The 15,949-nt window shown below is 38.0% G+C and overlaps 2 protein-coding genes across 2 annotated transcripts; one reads left to right on the plus strand and one right to left on the minus strand.

Annotated features, from left to right (window-relative positions):
• The first annotated feature begins 609 nt into the window (after positions 1-609).
• On the plus strand, positions 610-11,161 carry vcpip1 (valosin containing protein (p97)/p47 complex interacting protein 1). The gene is made up of 3 exons (XM_065266703.2): positions 610-3,695; positions 3,921-4,007; positions 8,751-11,161. Exons 1-3 carry the CDS (start codon positions 1,100-1,102, stop codon positions 9,395-9,397), a joined length of 3,330 nt encoding a protein of 1,109 aa, XP_065122775.1. The 5' UTR covers positions 610-1,099; the 3' UTR covers positions 9,398-11,161.
• A 1,923-nt stretch (positions 11,162-13,084) lies between these two features.
• LOC135748455 (uncharacterized) lies at positions 13,085-15,591 on the minus strand. Its single transcript, XM_065266695.2, has 5 exons — positions 14,638-15,591; positions 14,514-14,554; positions 14,239-14,397; positions 13,509-13,588; positions 13,085-13,422 (listed from the first exon to the last, which is right to left on the minus strand). The coding sequence occupies exons 1-5, from the start codon at positions 14,702-14,704 to the stop codon at positions 13,269-13,271; spliced, it is 501 nt and encodes a 166-aa protein (XP_065122767.1). The 5' UTR covers positions 14,705-15,591; the 3' UTR covers positions 13,085-13,268.
• Between the last annotated feature and the right edge of the window lie 358 nt (positions 15,592-15,949).

Consider the following 15,949-nt stretch of genomic DNA (forward strand, 5'->3'; position numbering starts at 1 on the left):
TTTTACTGTTTAAGAAAAATATTGTGATCCATTGTTTTATATCCTTGATCATTAAAGAGAAAAGCTATTCAGAAAAAAACTCATGGAAGAACATTTTCGTACAGGAACACCCAACAGTCAGCAAATGTAAAGAGTTGTCAATAGATTAATCGCATTTAAAAATAAGGTTTGTGTTTGCGTAATATATTTGTGTGTGTACACACGTACATGCATTTATTTAGGAAACATTTTATTTATGTATAATTTTTTTAATGTATATATAATATAAAAATATAAAAATCTAAATAAATAAATATATATACATGTAAATGTTTCTTAAATACATAAATGCATGTGTGTGTGTGTTTATACAAAATAATTACACACAGTGCGCATACATATTTTATGCAAAAACTAACTTTTATTTTGAATGTGATTAATTCCAATTAATATTTTAAAGGAAACAATATCTCCAGTTTCTATTTATAATTAATTCCATTAAATAAATCACTTACAAACATCACTGAAAGGTCCGTATTATTGTAAAGAAAAAAAAATGTAATAACACTTACAATTAATTCTATCCGTTTTAGTATTTGACTTTTTATTTAGATTGTATTTGATACAATTAAATACAATCAAATTGTATTGATAATATTAAAAAAACACACGCAGTTACATTTTATTTCCATTAAACTCCTTTCGTTACTCAATAAACATAACACAATCTTTCCCATAGTTTGCATTGTGGACATTGTAGTTTTTATCGAATCCTGTCTAATTTGACTTCATTGTATAAAACGTCGCGTCATATAATAAATAAATTACGCTTTCAATATAAAACAAAATGCAACATAAAAATATTTGTATTATATAAAGTACATTTTAAAATCGTTTTTGAAAAATACTCCTGTGGAAACTTTTACGATGCTGTCGATTGAAAACGACAACTCCCACAATGCATTGCGGCATCCATAGGTCACACAGTGATACCGCTTCCGTGTTGTGTTTGTTACTGGAAAACAGAAACTGCGTGAGGTGACATAATTTTCTCTCGCCCGTCGTTGAATAAACAACGATGATTTTGTAAACCGCTCGGACAAAAGAAATAACATTGGATATGTCGTTAATTCCGGGCTCGAAGCAGAAAGACAGGCGCATTTTATGCGGGATGTGCCCGGACCCGCAGTGCCAGGCGAAGCTCTTCTTCCCCGCACACACCTCCATCAGCATCGAGTGCACCGAGTGCGGCCAGAGGCACGAGCAGAAAAATCTCTCAAATGTGGAAGAGGTAACCGACCCAGATGTTGTACTTCATAATCTGCTGAGAAATGCGTTGCTTGGTGTGCCGGGCCCTCCCAAAAAGGGGACGGAGCTGGTGAAAGTGATGGGACTGTCTAACTACCACTGCAAGCTGCTCTCACCTATTCTCACCCGCTACGGCATGGACAAACAGTCAGGCACTGCCAAACTTTTGAAGGACATGAACCAGGGAGACATTTTTGACTGTTCGCTTTTAGGGGACAGGGCATTTCTCATTGAACAAGAGCATGTGTCCACCGTTGGCTATGGTAGAGACAGGTCAGGGAGCTTGATCTACCTGCATGACACTTTGGAGGAGATCAAGAAGGCAAATTCGAACAGAGAGTGTTTCATTCCCGTGCATGTGGATGGAGACGGACACTGCTTGGTCCATGCCGTGTCCCGGGCCTTAGTTGGACGTGAGCTTTTCTGGCACGCCCTTAGAGAAAACCTAAAACTCAATTTCAAGCAGAACCTGGACCGCTACAAAGCTCTGTTCCAGGACTTCATAGATGCAGCAGAATGGGAAGATATAATAAATGAATGTGACCCTTTGTTTATTCCTCCGGAGGGCGTCCCGTTGGGCTTGCGTAACATCCACATATTCGGTTTGGCGAATGTGCTTCACAGACCCATAATCCTTTTGGACTCCCTGAGTGGCATGCGCAGCTCGGGCGATTACTCTGCCACCTTTCTTCCGGGCCTGGTTCCAGAGGAGCAGTGCCGAGGAAAAGACGGCGCTCTGAACAAGCCCATCTGCATCGCGTGGAGCAGCTCTGGCAGAAATCACTATCTTCCTTTAGTGGGTATAAAGGGCATGCCGTTACCCCGTTTACCCTCTGCACTGTTGCCCAAAGCTTGGGGCGTCCCTCAAGAGCTTATATGTAAATATGTGAGTCTGGACTCCAGTGGCAGCTGCGTGATCGGCGGCGATCGGAGCCTGCAGGATAAATACCTGCTGCGACTTGTCAGCGCAATGGAGGACGTCTTCATGGACAAGCACGGCATCCATCCTTCACTAGTTGCTGACGTTCACCAGTACATATACAGGCGCACCGGAGTGATCGGTGTGCAGCCTGAGGATGTCACGGAGGCGGCGATGAAATCCGTTCAGGAGGGACGTCTCCACCGTTGCCTTGTCTGCAACGCCCTCTCGGAGCTCCACGTGCCGGCTGAGTGGGTCATACCCGGGGGTAAGCTCTACAACCTGGCCAAGTCCACTCATGGCACTCTACGGGGTGACAAAAACTACAGCTTCCCTCTGAATAGTTTAGTTTGTTCCTATAACCCAGAAAAAGACGTGCTGGTGCCTGATTACAAACTTAGCTCTCTTACATCCTGCGCTTGGTGCCATGGAACTTCCGTACGACGGGTGCATGGTGATGGCACTGTGGTTTATTTGGATGGAGATCGGACCAACACAAGGTCAGAGGGGGGTAAATGTGGCTGTGGGTTCAAGCACTTTTGGGAGGGGAAAGAGTATGACAATCTACCTGAAGCTTTTCCAATCACTCTGGAGTGGGCCGGCCGCGTTGTGCGTGAGACCGTTTACTGGTTCCAGTACGAAACGGACCCATCGTTTAACAGCAACGTTTACGACGTGACCATGCGGCTCGTCACAAAGCACTTTCCCGGTGAGTTCGGCAGCGAAATCCTGGTGCAGAAAGTCGTAAATACCATCTTGCATCACACAGCCAAGAGAAGCCAAGATGAATACAATCCGGTTTCCATAGAGGGCGCTCACGTGCATAATAGGGCCGAGGGGGCTGAATCGGCCTCTCAGCCTCCTACTAAAATCATCTTGACGGGACAAAAAGGGAAAACACTTCATAAAGAGGAACTGGTGATGAGCAGGACTGAAAGGGTCCTGCAGCACAGCATCAGCGAGCAGGCGGCCCTCTCCCAACGGCGCAGCACGGACCGAGCGCGTCAGCAGGACAAAGCCGCAGACCCTCGCCCTTCGTCCCCTTCCTCTTCGTCATCCTCAGCTCCTCCCACTCCGACTAAACTCCCACCCACCAGTGGAGAGAAAAAGATCCGTGTAACCACAAGTGACGGGCGGCAGGCCATGCTTACTCTTCAACAGCACACCACCTACAGCGAACTGCAAAACTCCATCGTTCAGCTCTTCAACTTGCCAGCCGGCCAGCTGTGTATCCGTCACGGCTTTCCGCCAAGGGAGCTGCCTCCGCCACGCCCTGAGGACCAAAACCAGCCGGTCGCCCTACAGCATGGTGACCGGATCTCCGTAGAAGTGCTAAAAGAGAGCTCGCCTGACACTAATGTGAGCCAAACGCACGCTCACGCCCCTGAAACACACTCTGACCCGCGGCTCAGTCGTGCAAGCAGCAGGGAAGTCCAGGACAATATTGACCTTGAGATGTCTTCACTTTGTCTTCTAGCAGCACTCATGGGTGAGACACATCCTCCTATTAGTGGTATTTTTTTTATTTGATTACTTTAAGTTTCACTTAACTGACTCTGGTGTCTGTATTATACACTGAAAGAAGTAATCCTGTTTCTATAAGTGTGTAAGGCATCATCACAAAGATTACACAAAGTCTTAATCTGATTCTGCATATGTAGTTTTAAATCAGATAAAAACTGAACTGCTAACATGTGTTTCCACTTTTTTCTAGGTGAAGATGTCTGGTCTTACGCCAAGAAACTGCCTCACCTGTTTCAGCAAGGAGGAGTCTTCTACAATATTGTCAAGAAAGACATGGGTACATTTCTGTCTCTCTCTCACTCACTGTTTTTATTTTATAGTGCTTTTAAAATATAAACAATAGAATTAGGTTCCAGTAAGATAAAAAATTAATAGACCACTCCAGTTTTGCCTTTAATCATCATTTCTATATGTAATGTTACCATTTCAGTCTAGTGTCTGATAAATTCCAACAATAGAAAACCACAGGAGCGACAAAGTCAACCAACGGCATGTAAAACACTGAGAGCATCCCAAGACACATAAAAGATGTGATTAAAAGTCAGGGTTATTGCTTTAAATATTCATTTTTGAATTGTTCCTAAAATAAATGTAAAAATAGCATTGTATTGAAAATGAATTCGAAATTCTTCTTTACAGTATTCAAAATCTAAATCTTTTTATTATTCTGACAATCTTTCCCCATTAAATTTTCAGTAAATATATATATATATATATTTTTATTAGGAAATTGGCAGAAATGTTGTCAATAGTTGACAGAATTAAACAAAAAATATCATTTCACTTAAACACATACCTATAAAATTTTAAATTTATATAAAAATAATGAATAAACTGGTAATATACAGATCAAAACAGTGTTTGATTTAGCAAATGAAGAGTTTGGTTCTAAAACGCAATAAACGCCATTTTTGAAAAATATAAGTTACTGCCAAAATCAGTATTATATCAGGCCAGTATTTAAAAGTAAATTCTTAATTTTACGCAAAATACAATATCTGCTGTGTTGTTCTGTCATCTTTTCTCCCTTTTTTCCCCAAAACGCAATAAACGCCACTCCTCCTTTTCTACAGAATGCAATAAATCCGCTCCACAAATTACAGCACACCATTCCACGGAATGTAAACAAACAATCCTAGTTCTAGTTTTCCTCATCCACTTTGTATTTCGTGATCAACAAACAAACAAAAACAAAATAATACTATAATGGCATTGATAAACCTGTGATGATTTTCTGTGACCGGAAAGAAACGTAAGCCATCAACATCTAATAATTTACGCGAGAGGGACTCGGGAGACGATCGCTTGTTCTCCCGACAGCATCTAGCTTCTCTCGTGCTAACACATTGACCCCAGGGGATCTTATGAAAAACTTTCCAAAATTTTAGCCAAAGTCAACGAGAATCACAGCTGATCGCTGTGAAAAATGTTAAGCGACGACGTCGTCAAGTATAACTGCGCAGCAATGACAGTGTTCTTAATATGACAAAGTAAGTGTTTTGATTAATGCCATTAATGTTTTTTATCAGTGTGTACAACTGTTCAACTAAATGAACATAAAATGGCAAAAATGAATGCACATTTATACATTGATTGAATAGATTTATATAATTAAAAAAAAAAAAACTTTTTTGCATTTTGTGGAAAAAAATATTCGTTTTTAAAATAAATCTTTGAAAATCAAGTTATGGATTTGAATGTTTTATGTTTTTATAACCCAAAGATGCTATGTGAAAGTTTGTAACAGAAAATAGTTCTTTTCATCTCGTCACTTTCTTGGTATAGAAAACACGTTTTTACCGAAATTTGTCAAAATGGATTTATTGCGTTTTGGAACCAAACTCTTCAAATATACCTATTACGGATAGTAATAGGAAAATAATAATGTAGGATAATACGGATGGGTGATTCTCACGAAAACTTGGTTTTAAAAATGTCAAGCATGAAAATGTAAAAATTGCTTAAATTTACTTTTTTTCCCAGCAGACATTGAAAAACAAAGTCTGGAGTAAATGGGAACATTAATTTAAACACTTTTACTTATCATTTAACACTTTTTGTAACATAATTTAAAAAATTATTCCTAAAAAATCTCATTACCGCAACAGTAAGAAAACATCAACACTGACATATTTTCAAAATGACATGACAAACCTGAAAGAACATCATTTGGAGATTCTGCACATGCATTTAAAATCAAAGTATTATGCTTCTATTAATTAAATTAACATTTAATAAGCATCTGTTGCGGTAATGATAATCAAGATGTCGTGTAAGCATTCTGACAAGACAATATTTCAAATTAACTGTAAAATAAATGATCTTACCTGGTAGCCATCTTGAAGTAACTGGTCCATGTGCTTGGTCACTCAAAATCAAACTTTATTAAAATTCTGTATGTGTGCTTAAACTGTTCTCAAAAAGTGTTGCGGAGGATGAGAACATCAGGCATGGACACATCATTTTCCTAATTTTTCTTCATTATTATTATACATGAATATTCAGTAAATATTTTTTCTGTCATCTAAAGTAGTCTAGCAAAACATCCATTTATTTTTTTTCTAAATATTTTTGTGTTAATTTGATTAAATTATAACATAACGCATGTTCAAACACAGCCGGACACATTGCGGTAATGAGAATTTCAGCAGAAAATGAGATAAAATTGACAAATTATAAATTCTTATGTTGAAATCACACATTGTGCAAGGTAGAACACAGTATTGTGTTAATTCTGATGCTTTTTAATATTACTATATTACACATTTTATAGCTAAAATCATTAGTGCCGTGGTGTTTCAATGGTTTCGTGAGAATTACCTGGATAGTAAAAGGATAATAATAATGCAGGATAATACAGATAGTAATAGGACAATAATAATGCAGTGACTGTAATTTATTAATTTGTGAAAAGAATATGGAGCAAATCGACGCAAACCTATTATTATTTATTTTATTTTTTGATAATTTTATGTATAAAATAATACTAAATTGCATTATTTTTACTTATTGCAATAAATCTAAACTGCTATAAAACTTTTTTCTAATTTAATGTTTACCTCCAGACACTTCCGTAAAAAACTTTAAAGTGTCTTCATTAAAACAAAACAAAAATTAGGCTTCTAGACCTTAAAATGCCAGAGTTATATTAAAGGTCACGTTCTTTTTTGATCCCATTTTTTAAACCCTAGTTAGTGTGTAATGTTGTTAAAATATCATAAATAATACCTGTACAAAATTGATAAAGCTCAAAGTTCACTGCCAGGCGATATATTTTCTTAAACAGAATTCGCCTTTCAAAGCCTACAGCGAACAGTCGGTTTGGTCTACAGCCCTCTACTTCCTGCTTTATTGACGTCAGTAGAACAGTTTGACTAAACTCCGCCCACAGGAATATGTCAGTCGCCAGCTAAGCTAACGGCAAGCTAACCTGCTATCGAATCACAACACACTTAACAAGCTACACAATCAGATCTCGCTACATATTTCTGAAGGATAGACTTCATAGAACAAGGAAGACATCAGCCCGATTTTAGGACAGTGAAAACAGCGGTATTCAGATAAGTAAATTGTGTGAAAAATACAGCGTTTTTTTTTTTTACGTGAAACATGAACACATGTTATATTGTGCACTTTAAACACAATCAATGCTTCAAAAAATCAGAAAGAATGTGACCATTTAAAGGGGTACATGATCTTTTCACCCCCCACTCAAAATGGGCTACGTCGGAAAAAGGGTTAAATCTGTGTTTGATGTTTTTCAAAGCGTATAGGACGATATGGAATGACGTTTGAGATTTTCAGTGTATTTTTGATCTTTTATCACAACCTCAGCATTGTCACAGTGACCCCTGACTCCTTAGAAAGTCTGTGTGCATTTGCTTTTTCTATGGCTGTGATCACTGTGGCTGTTTCGATTCATTCGTCTCTGCACGCCAGAGATTTCACCAGAATGTTCATAAAATGCATTTGTGTAGCTCTCTCTCATTATCTCTCTATCTCATTTCCTTTTTCACATTCACAATATTTAATTTAAAATTGATTAGCGTCACAAACTCTACATTAATACCAGAACATTTGCAAAAGTGCTATTCCCAAAGCATAGGGGCAGGCAATGAGCCAATTTAACAATAAACCGGTAAATCCACAAAAAAGTCACAGAAAATATTTGCATTGCTTTTAGCCGCAATAATACAAATGATGTTCCTATTAGTGTTTGTTCTGTCACTAGCCAACATTGATTTAATGTCATTGAATTACCTTTGAAATGATTAAATATGACCTACTTTATCCCTGCATTTACAGTATAGGACCACTAGTAAAAATGCCTTATATTGCATTTTTGTTTTTGTTGTAAAGACAGCATGCACTTGTACTGGCATAGATTGCTGAAGTTTGTGCAAAAACCTGCTGATCCATGTTAGTTCCACATGATTTAAGACTGCTCTGAAAAGCAATGACCTGTTGCACAAAGTGGTTAAGATTTGCTAATGCGTCTAACGTGTTTTATATAAATTAGCATTTTTTATCAGGCTTATGTTTTGGTTCAGAAACTTTACTTTAATGGCAATGAAAAAGTTATTAGTCAATAACTTAATTGCCTTATTTTCACAAATGCAATTTCATTGGCATTTAACAAATTAGACTGTCTTTTGCTGCAAAACCCTCTAAGTGCAAGCAAGCTTTTTTGCAAAAACTCAAGACCGAGAAAAAGCTCACATTAGGGGGTGCTGTGATCCATGTGACTGACATATTCGGGTTGTATTCAAGTCCAAGTACTCAAGATTGAATGTGGTCTACGATCTGTTAATTTCATTATCTCATTTTGGACGGAGGTGGCATTTGACAGCTTTTGCATCTGAGCTACTTTTTTCTTCAAATAACAAACAGCAAAGAAGTCCTATCAACAGTTACAATGAAATATAAATAATGCAAAATAAAATAACAGTGTTGTATAAACATTTTTATATATGTGTGTGTTTGTAAGTGAAATCTAATTTTCTCCCCCATCTGTGTTCAGGTCTGATGGACGGGAAGCATTGCACACTGCCCCACTTGTCCGGAAAGACGTTTGTGTTTAATGCGGCAGAGGATCGACTGGAGCTGTGCGTGGATGCAGCTGGTCATTTCCCAGTAGGGCCCGATGTGGAGGAACTTGTTCAGGAAGCGCTTTCCCAGCTCCGCACCGATGCAACCTCTCGTAGCCGTGAGGGAAGCCCCGCCCACAGCCTGCGATTGGGCGCTGGTGGCGCAGTACGCAGGAAAGAACAGAACATCGCTGCCTTCCAGGGAAAAGGTCACTCACTTGGTTCTGCCCCTCCAGAGCACCGGCCAATCCGTCGACAGCACAGCAGCGGCGTGGATCTCAGCAGCAGCGTTCGAGGGGAGGGGTTAACTTTATCAGGGGAGGAGTTGATTCGCGTGGCCCCAGGCATGCTTACTCTACGCGAGGGCCACGGCGTAGGGCTCGAGCCTGCTGCGATCGAGGCTCAGCGGCAACGTTTGCAAGAGATGGTGTCGAACATACAAGCGTCCATGGACAAACACCTGCGCCAGCAGGCAGCAAGGCATGATGAGAAGGAAGAAGAGACTACTGAGAAGCAAGAAGAGATGGAGAGTCATGGGACAGATCCTCCCAGCACTTTTGAGCCCATGGACCAATCCTGATGCTTCATTACGCACACAGCAGAGCGAGCCTTCTTTAAAGCGTAACAAACACACATGCACACACACTGTGATTTAACTAATCAATATTGGTGCCGCATATTTACCGGTACATGCGTCTGTTCAGTGCGAAACGCATTCCTTAAATATTTTCAAGTCTTAAGATGTGAAATTTGGAATTGGTTATTTGCTGATTCGTGTGATGGCTTACATCCACCTTAAATGCATACTTGCCCCAAAGTGCACAACTTAACACTGATTTAACATCACCCCTAAGCTTTGCTAGTATGCACATGTGTAGTACTTAAATAATAATCTTAAAAAATAAAAGTGCACTTTGACCCTCATGCAGGTTGTTCGGCTCTGAACTAAAAATCTAGTTTAAACTTCAGCCCTGTGTTTACATAAATAAGTGAATGTGTGTGTGATTAAAAGTGACCATCTTCATCACAGTTTGTGTCCTTAGCGCAGTTTTTTTTGCCATGAGGAACAAACCTGGTGTCAGACGTCATATCGATTATATAGCCTGCGTTACCCATAATGCACTGTGGTTAAACTCTAAAGAGAACTCACTAAATCTAACAAGCTTTCATGTCCTGTTAAACACACACACATGCACAAGTTCAAACACTTGTCGTAGCAGGTCAACATAACGGGACCATTATTCAACTTTTTGGTCTTGTCTGTGTTGCCTTTTCTGCAGTCGAAGACCTACCAGGGTTAGCAGTCAGGTCGCATTGCCACAAGATAAAAATTCGGTTTTGTTGTGCCCTTTTGCATGTACTTATTTTTTTCAACACTGTTTGGTACAAGACGATAATTTTTCTTAGCACTAAAATGCAGTGGTTTTGGCTGAAGCCAGACTGAATGTAGCCAAGAGGTTAATGTTTTCAGGATTGTTTAATTTAGCCTGTTTTAATTCAGAGGAATTTAAATGGTTAAAATGGCTTCACTAATTTTATTTGAATTCAAATAAGACAGAAGGGATGTTAAACAAATCATACAAAATAAATGGTATCCTTAATTCATAGAGCTGTAGAGAGTTGATATCTATGCTTCGGTGAGTGGGTAAAGTACCAACCTGTAAATCCTAAATATACATGCAAAGTTGTAGAAATTAAGTTGAAAGCAGATGGAAACGTCACTACGCCACTACGTATCTGTTCAGGCTTTGGTGAGCTGTTGTGTTTACCCTGGTGTTGCCAATAACAGGTGAAGAGACCTGTTGTGAACAGCCTTAACAAGTCCCCTCCCCGGCTCTGATCTGCAGCGTTCCCAGATGGTCAGACCTGAGAAGAAACAATGCCTGACCTCAATCGTAGGTAAAAGGTCTGCTAGTAAAGCATGTTAAACGTGCTTGAAGGCTCCGCAAGCTTTTGCTTTTTAATTGATAGTTTGTTTTAAGTCAGCGATGAAACCAGAGCACTTTTTTTGTGTGGGAGTGTTTATTAGCTCTTAAACATTATTGTTATTGTTGGTGTAAAGAGCAGCACATAAGAGATGTTTTACTGCGTCATGTAACACAGACTCAAGTGCAGATTGGTTCTCTGTGACTGCTGCCCTTATGATATATTGTATTCTGGTGTACAATAGTGGTATATATTGTATTATACTTTCAGCTGTACAGATATCGAATCAGTTTTTTGTTTGTTTTCCTCTGTTTTTTAATAAACAGTTGGATGAGTCTACGCAGCTGTTGAATCTGCTGTTTGCATGCATGATTACTTTCCAGCCTAATAACAATAAAGTTATTCCATCTGTATGAAATTATTTGGTCATCGTTTCTGACTCGCCCAGCAAACTTACACTCTCTACTCTACAACAGTTGAAATAAAGTTTAAATACCAATACATTATAAAATGTTTCCATGTGTTGCAGTATTCTGTAGGATAAACACAATTTGTGCACCATTAACAATTAATTTTTGTATATATACATATTTGAGTTTAAGAGATTGCATTTGTAACAAAATATGCAATTTCCCACCATACCTCTTTTAATTGCAACACTTTTTACTCAGATGAAGTGGTTATATTGTGAATATAGGCTACAGATTTTATTTAACACTTTTTTTTTTAAATATATATATTTTGTAATATTTAAGAAAAAAGTAGGGTCACCCAAATTCATGTCTGTGGTGTTACAACAATAGACCCTTTAACTGTTTGTACACGATGATGACCTGCCAACGTATGCGCGCGCATTTTGGCAACGGAAGTATGGCAAGGATCAGCAGTGAAGCAACACAGACAGAGAAGTTCTTTTAAAACCTTGACATATCAACTTTTTCAACACAGCTACCAGATCCGTGTTATAAAGTGGAGCTGTAAAAGGGTCTATGGATGTCGCCCCTTTAAGAAAATTGGGAAATCTATTGGACTACTTCCTGACTGTGTGTAAAATCACTGCAGGTGCTGGTTGATCTGAGGGGTGCATGGTGAGTGGATTCTTATAATTTTCTGAAAGTTAGCAAAATTTCTGACAATTTCATGTATCACACTTTATTAGTGTATGTGGTGTCGCAGATTTTAAAAATTTTAATCAAAATTTTGACAAATACATACTTATTGATATTCTTAATGTCCCTGATCTTGATTCTAGTACGTTAGTAGAAGAATGTTACACAATGAAATCACTTATAAAAATGTTTAATGCGCATGTATGCCTTTAATTTTTTATAACCTCGCGATCCTCCTCCATTAATGATTTCCTTGTCTTTCTATATTAAATAAAAACGATAAATTAAACTAGTCAGCCCTCATTCATAAAAGGCGCCGTGTTAAACGATCAGCGCGTGACACCGCACTACCGCGAGATCGATTTGAAAGCCTATGTAGTCCGCTACTCTCAAATCACTCTCGCGCGACTGTGATGTCACAAGCTAGTCGGCCTGTCGAACAAACCTGTTTACCTAATTAACAAGCTGATGAGTTGAACCAGGTGTTTTATACATGGAGACTTCTAAAAAAAATTTGGAGGGTGGTCGTGAGGACTGGAGTTAAGAAACTCTTACGAAAATTAACCATGTTTTTTGTGGTAAAAATGTAGTATGTAACCACATTTTTTTTCTCCTGTATTGATTACTATTATCAAAACTATGGTTTTACTACAGTAACCATAGTTTTTTGGGTTTTATCTGTAGTAAAACCATAGTTAATTTTCGTAAGGGAACCCTAAAAACCATTTAATAAAAGCAATAACGTTACTTATTTAAGGTTGAAAAACGTAATGGATACAGCAAAGGACTTGCTATACAAACAGTATATAAATAAGAAAAATGGTTTAAAAACTACAATGTTTTACAAAATACATGGCATTATTGCACATTTTTACATCTACATTATTAATATAATTAACAGTTGTCTGTAGTATTATATTTGGACTGTTATATCTATAGTGCTTTTAAAAGGGTGTCTCAATATATTGTCAAATAGCAAATGAAAAACAGATAGCAGATGTGTCACAACAACAGATTTGTCAAAATATGGCAGAACCCAAGGACAATGCTGGATGATATTTAGCTTATATATAACTAAGACACACTTGTTGTGACATTGTGTGGCGGTTTATGACCAGTTCGTCTGTGTGTGGGAGGGGTGTTCAATAATAAATAAAAATTACAATGTTATGATTATAAACTTTTTACTGAAAATAACTATTACAATATATTTACATATGTACATTTGGGTCAAGTGGATACAATCATAGTGCATTTTCAGTGCCTAAGACCAGGTCAAGTAAAATGAAGTTACTGTACATGTGGACTGAACTGTTTTAAACTGGCTTAATTTCTGTTCTTCTGTGATCGTAAGGTAAAGGAGGAGCTTAGAGGTCTGGGGGTGGAGCTTAAAGCGAATTAAGTTTTGGGGCGGAGTCAGTCTTGATGGAATGCAGGATTGATGGAGCCGATTAGATGTGCTGCCTGTCCTTCACTGCGTCGACGGGGTCGAGTGAGCAGCCGCTGAAGTAATCGAGGTGAACCAGGTACTGCTGATAATGATGCTCGCCTTGGCAGTTTCAAAGAGCGTCTTTTGGAGATACAAATACCAATTTAGTAAATACACAAAATAACCAAACTGAGTTACAATAAAGACAATACATCACAAACTCTCACTCTGTGCAGCCACGGCGATCACGAGGAGATTCCTGTACGGAGCTCTGCTTAGTCACGATAGGCGGCAATGGTTCTGGTTTCTACACAAACAAAAATAACAAATTAAGCTATATGACCAAACTTGCATGAACACCCCTTTTTAATAAACACCCATTTTTAAAAGATGCATAAAATCCAGCAAACTGCGAGAATGTCACAGAATTTAAAGGAGACTTTTTTAAGATGTCTAATAAATGTTTGGTGTCCCCAGAGTACGTGTGAGGTTAGGGTAAGGGTTCTAGCTCAAAATACCATATACATAATTTATTATGCCATGTTAAAATTGCCATTTTGTAGGTGTGGGCAAAAATGTGCCGATTTGGGTTTGTCCTTTTTAATGCAATTGAGCTGATCTATGAAATGATCACTAAATGGCAGTGTCGTGGTTGGATAGTGCAGATTAAGGGGCCGTACATTTTATGACAGCCCACATATCAAAAAATAGTCTGACTTCCATCGGCCACGTCAGTACCTGACTTTACTAATGCTCATGTCTAAATGTGATCTAATCCCCACAGCCATGGTCCAACATCTACTAAAAAGCTTTCCCAGAAAAGTGCAAGCTTTTGCAGCAGTAACGGACAACTAATTTATTAAATGTTCGCATACGTCAACTTATTTTTGACTTTATGCATTTAATATTCATTTTGTATTTGGATGAGACATGCTTTGTGTGTATTTATATGAGTACCTGTGTGAAGCATGCAGTGGGCAGGTATCCCTCCCGTCCATTCTGCAGTCGAACATAACACCATTCAGCATCTTCCTGATATATCAGCATCACGACTTCACCGGCACAGACACACACCTCATCATCATATTCTGCATAGTATCCTGTCAGGACAACCACCTAAAGCACACACAAGCACACAAACGTCACCATCATTCATCATAAAACAAAAAACTATTGAATCTGCAAATGATCCTGCAGATCTAATGACTAAAAAGCATGTGTGTGCGATGTACCATTTCTCCTTGGTGCTTGAATATTACTCTTCTCCGACAAACTGAAACCACCGACATACAGTTAGACAACATGCATTTTTGTTCTAATGATCTGTAAATTACATAAACAAGAAAGATCACTAACCTTGAGGAGACATCACAGTGGTGAATACTTCAAATTCTTCATGACTGTGTGTGTAGATTTGCTGCATGTTTTCGGTGATATAATGCCAAGTAAAAACAAGCTCCACTTCTTTACCGGCTGACACTTTACTCTTATAGAATCACTGCTATACCTTTACTTGTCTTTAAATACTCTCGCACACACAGTGTTTTGATTCGATGCTTTTCTGAGAAAGTAAGTCTCTTAAGTCTATTTAAGTCTGCTCTATTTGAGTGTTTACCTGCCGCAGGTCACAGTTCTGATCAGCCAATCACATGCTTCTAAAACTTTATGGGGCGGTTTCCCGGACCAGGATTAGCTTAATCCAGGACTAGGCCTTAGTTTAATAAGGAAATATAACTAGTTTTAACAAACATGACTTACTAAAAACATTACCTGTGTGCATTTTGAGGTAAAACAAAGGGCACTTATGTATTTTAAGATATAGTGCAAGTTGTTTTCAGTTTGGAGAGCTCTTAAAAGTGTTTAAGTCTAGGACTAGTCTAATCCCTGTCCGGGAAACCACCCCTAAGCATTTCATTTATTTAAACTTTTCACACTTATGTCATTACACTTCATACCCAATACCCAGTCTCTTAACAGAACAGGTACTCATGCGTTTCGTGCATACTCTGAATATTTTCATATTATAAAGAGCTCTTCTGCATAATCTGTCAATCAAAAACTTGAGGTTTAGGCTCACATTCTTCTAAAAATAAGCATAAATAAAATGTATGACTAAATGGAAAAAGGTTTGATTATCTCGAGTTTCTCAGTTGTCTGCAAGTAACAAACACTGTAAAAAGTAAAAGTTGGATCTACTTAAAGAAATTACTTCAATTGGTAAAAAATAAGTTATATCAACTTAAATTTGTCACTTAAAGTGTGAAAATAAACTTAAAGGTGATTTTTTTATTACTTCAATTATTAACCCCTTAAAAATGTAACATTTTAAAACATAAAATATTCCCTTAAAGTGGGAAAATTTTAGTTGAATTTTTTTGCTAGTTACTAGTTGAAGTAATTTTTTTTTATTAGTCCAACTTTTACTGTTTACAGTGAAGCAGACTGAATTTGCACATAAGGTCAAAATACAAATATAATGATTAAAAAAGTACATTGTAAAAAAAATTGTTGTTGCACATTTTTAAGTTTAATCAATTTGAATTTACAATTAATTTTAACTTTCTTGACTAGTGAGGATTTGCTATAGACGGTTTCAGCAGTAACAACATAAACAAGCGGCTGTCGCGGTCGGCACTTAACTTCCGGTAAACTCCGCTAATAATAAATA

The sequence above is a fragment of the Paramisgurnus dabryanus genome, chromosome 6, assembly GCF_030506205.2.
Source record: "Paramisgurnus dabryanus chromosome 6, PD_genome_1.1, whole genome shotgun sequence".
Lineage (NCBI taxonomy): Eukaryota > Metazoa > Chordata > Actinopteri > Cypriniformes > Cobitidae > Paramisgurnus > Paramisgurnus dabryanus.

What these genes read in the sequence shown, in the direction of transcription:
- vcpip1 (XM_065266703.2), top strand. Translation starts at nt 1,100, where the DNA reads ATGTCGTTAATTCCGGGCTCGAAGCAGAAAGACAGGCGCATTTTATGC. An exon ending in TCTTCTAGCAGCACTCATGG is followed by an intron (nt 3,696 to 3,920) that starts GTGAGACACATC and finishes ACTTTTTTCTAG; the next exon opens with GTGAAGATGTCTGGTCTTAC. An exon ending in TATTGTCAAGAAAGACATGG is followed by an intron (nt 4,008 to 8,750) that starts GTACATTTCTGT and finishes ATCTGTGTTCAG; the next exon opens with GTCTGATGGACGGGAAGCAT.
- LOC135748455 (XM_065266695.2), bottom strand. Translation starts at nt 14,704, where the DNA reads ATGCAGCAAATCTACACACACAGTCATGAAGAATTTGAAGTATTCACC. An exon ending in CCACTGCATGCTTCACACAG is followed by an intron (nt 13,589 to 14,238) that starts GTACTCATATAA and finishes TTGTTTGTGTAG; the next exon opens with AAACCAGAACCATTGCCGCC. An exon ending in GATCGCCGTGGCTGCACAGA is followed by an intron (nt 13,423 to 13,508) that starts GTGAGAGTTTGT and finishes TATCTCCAAAAG; the next exon opens with ACGCTCTTTGAAACTGCCAA.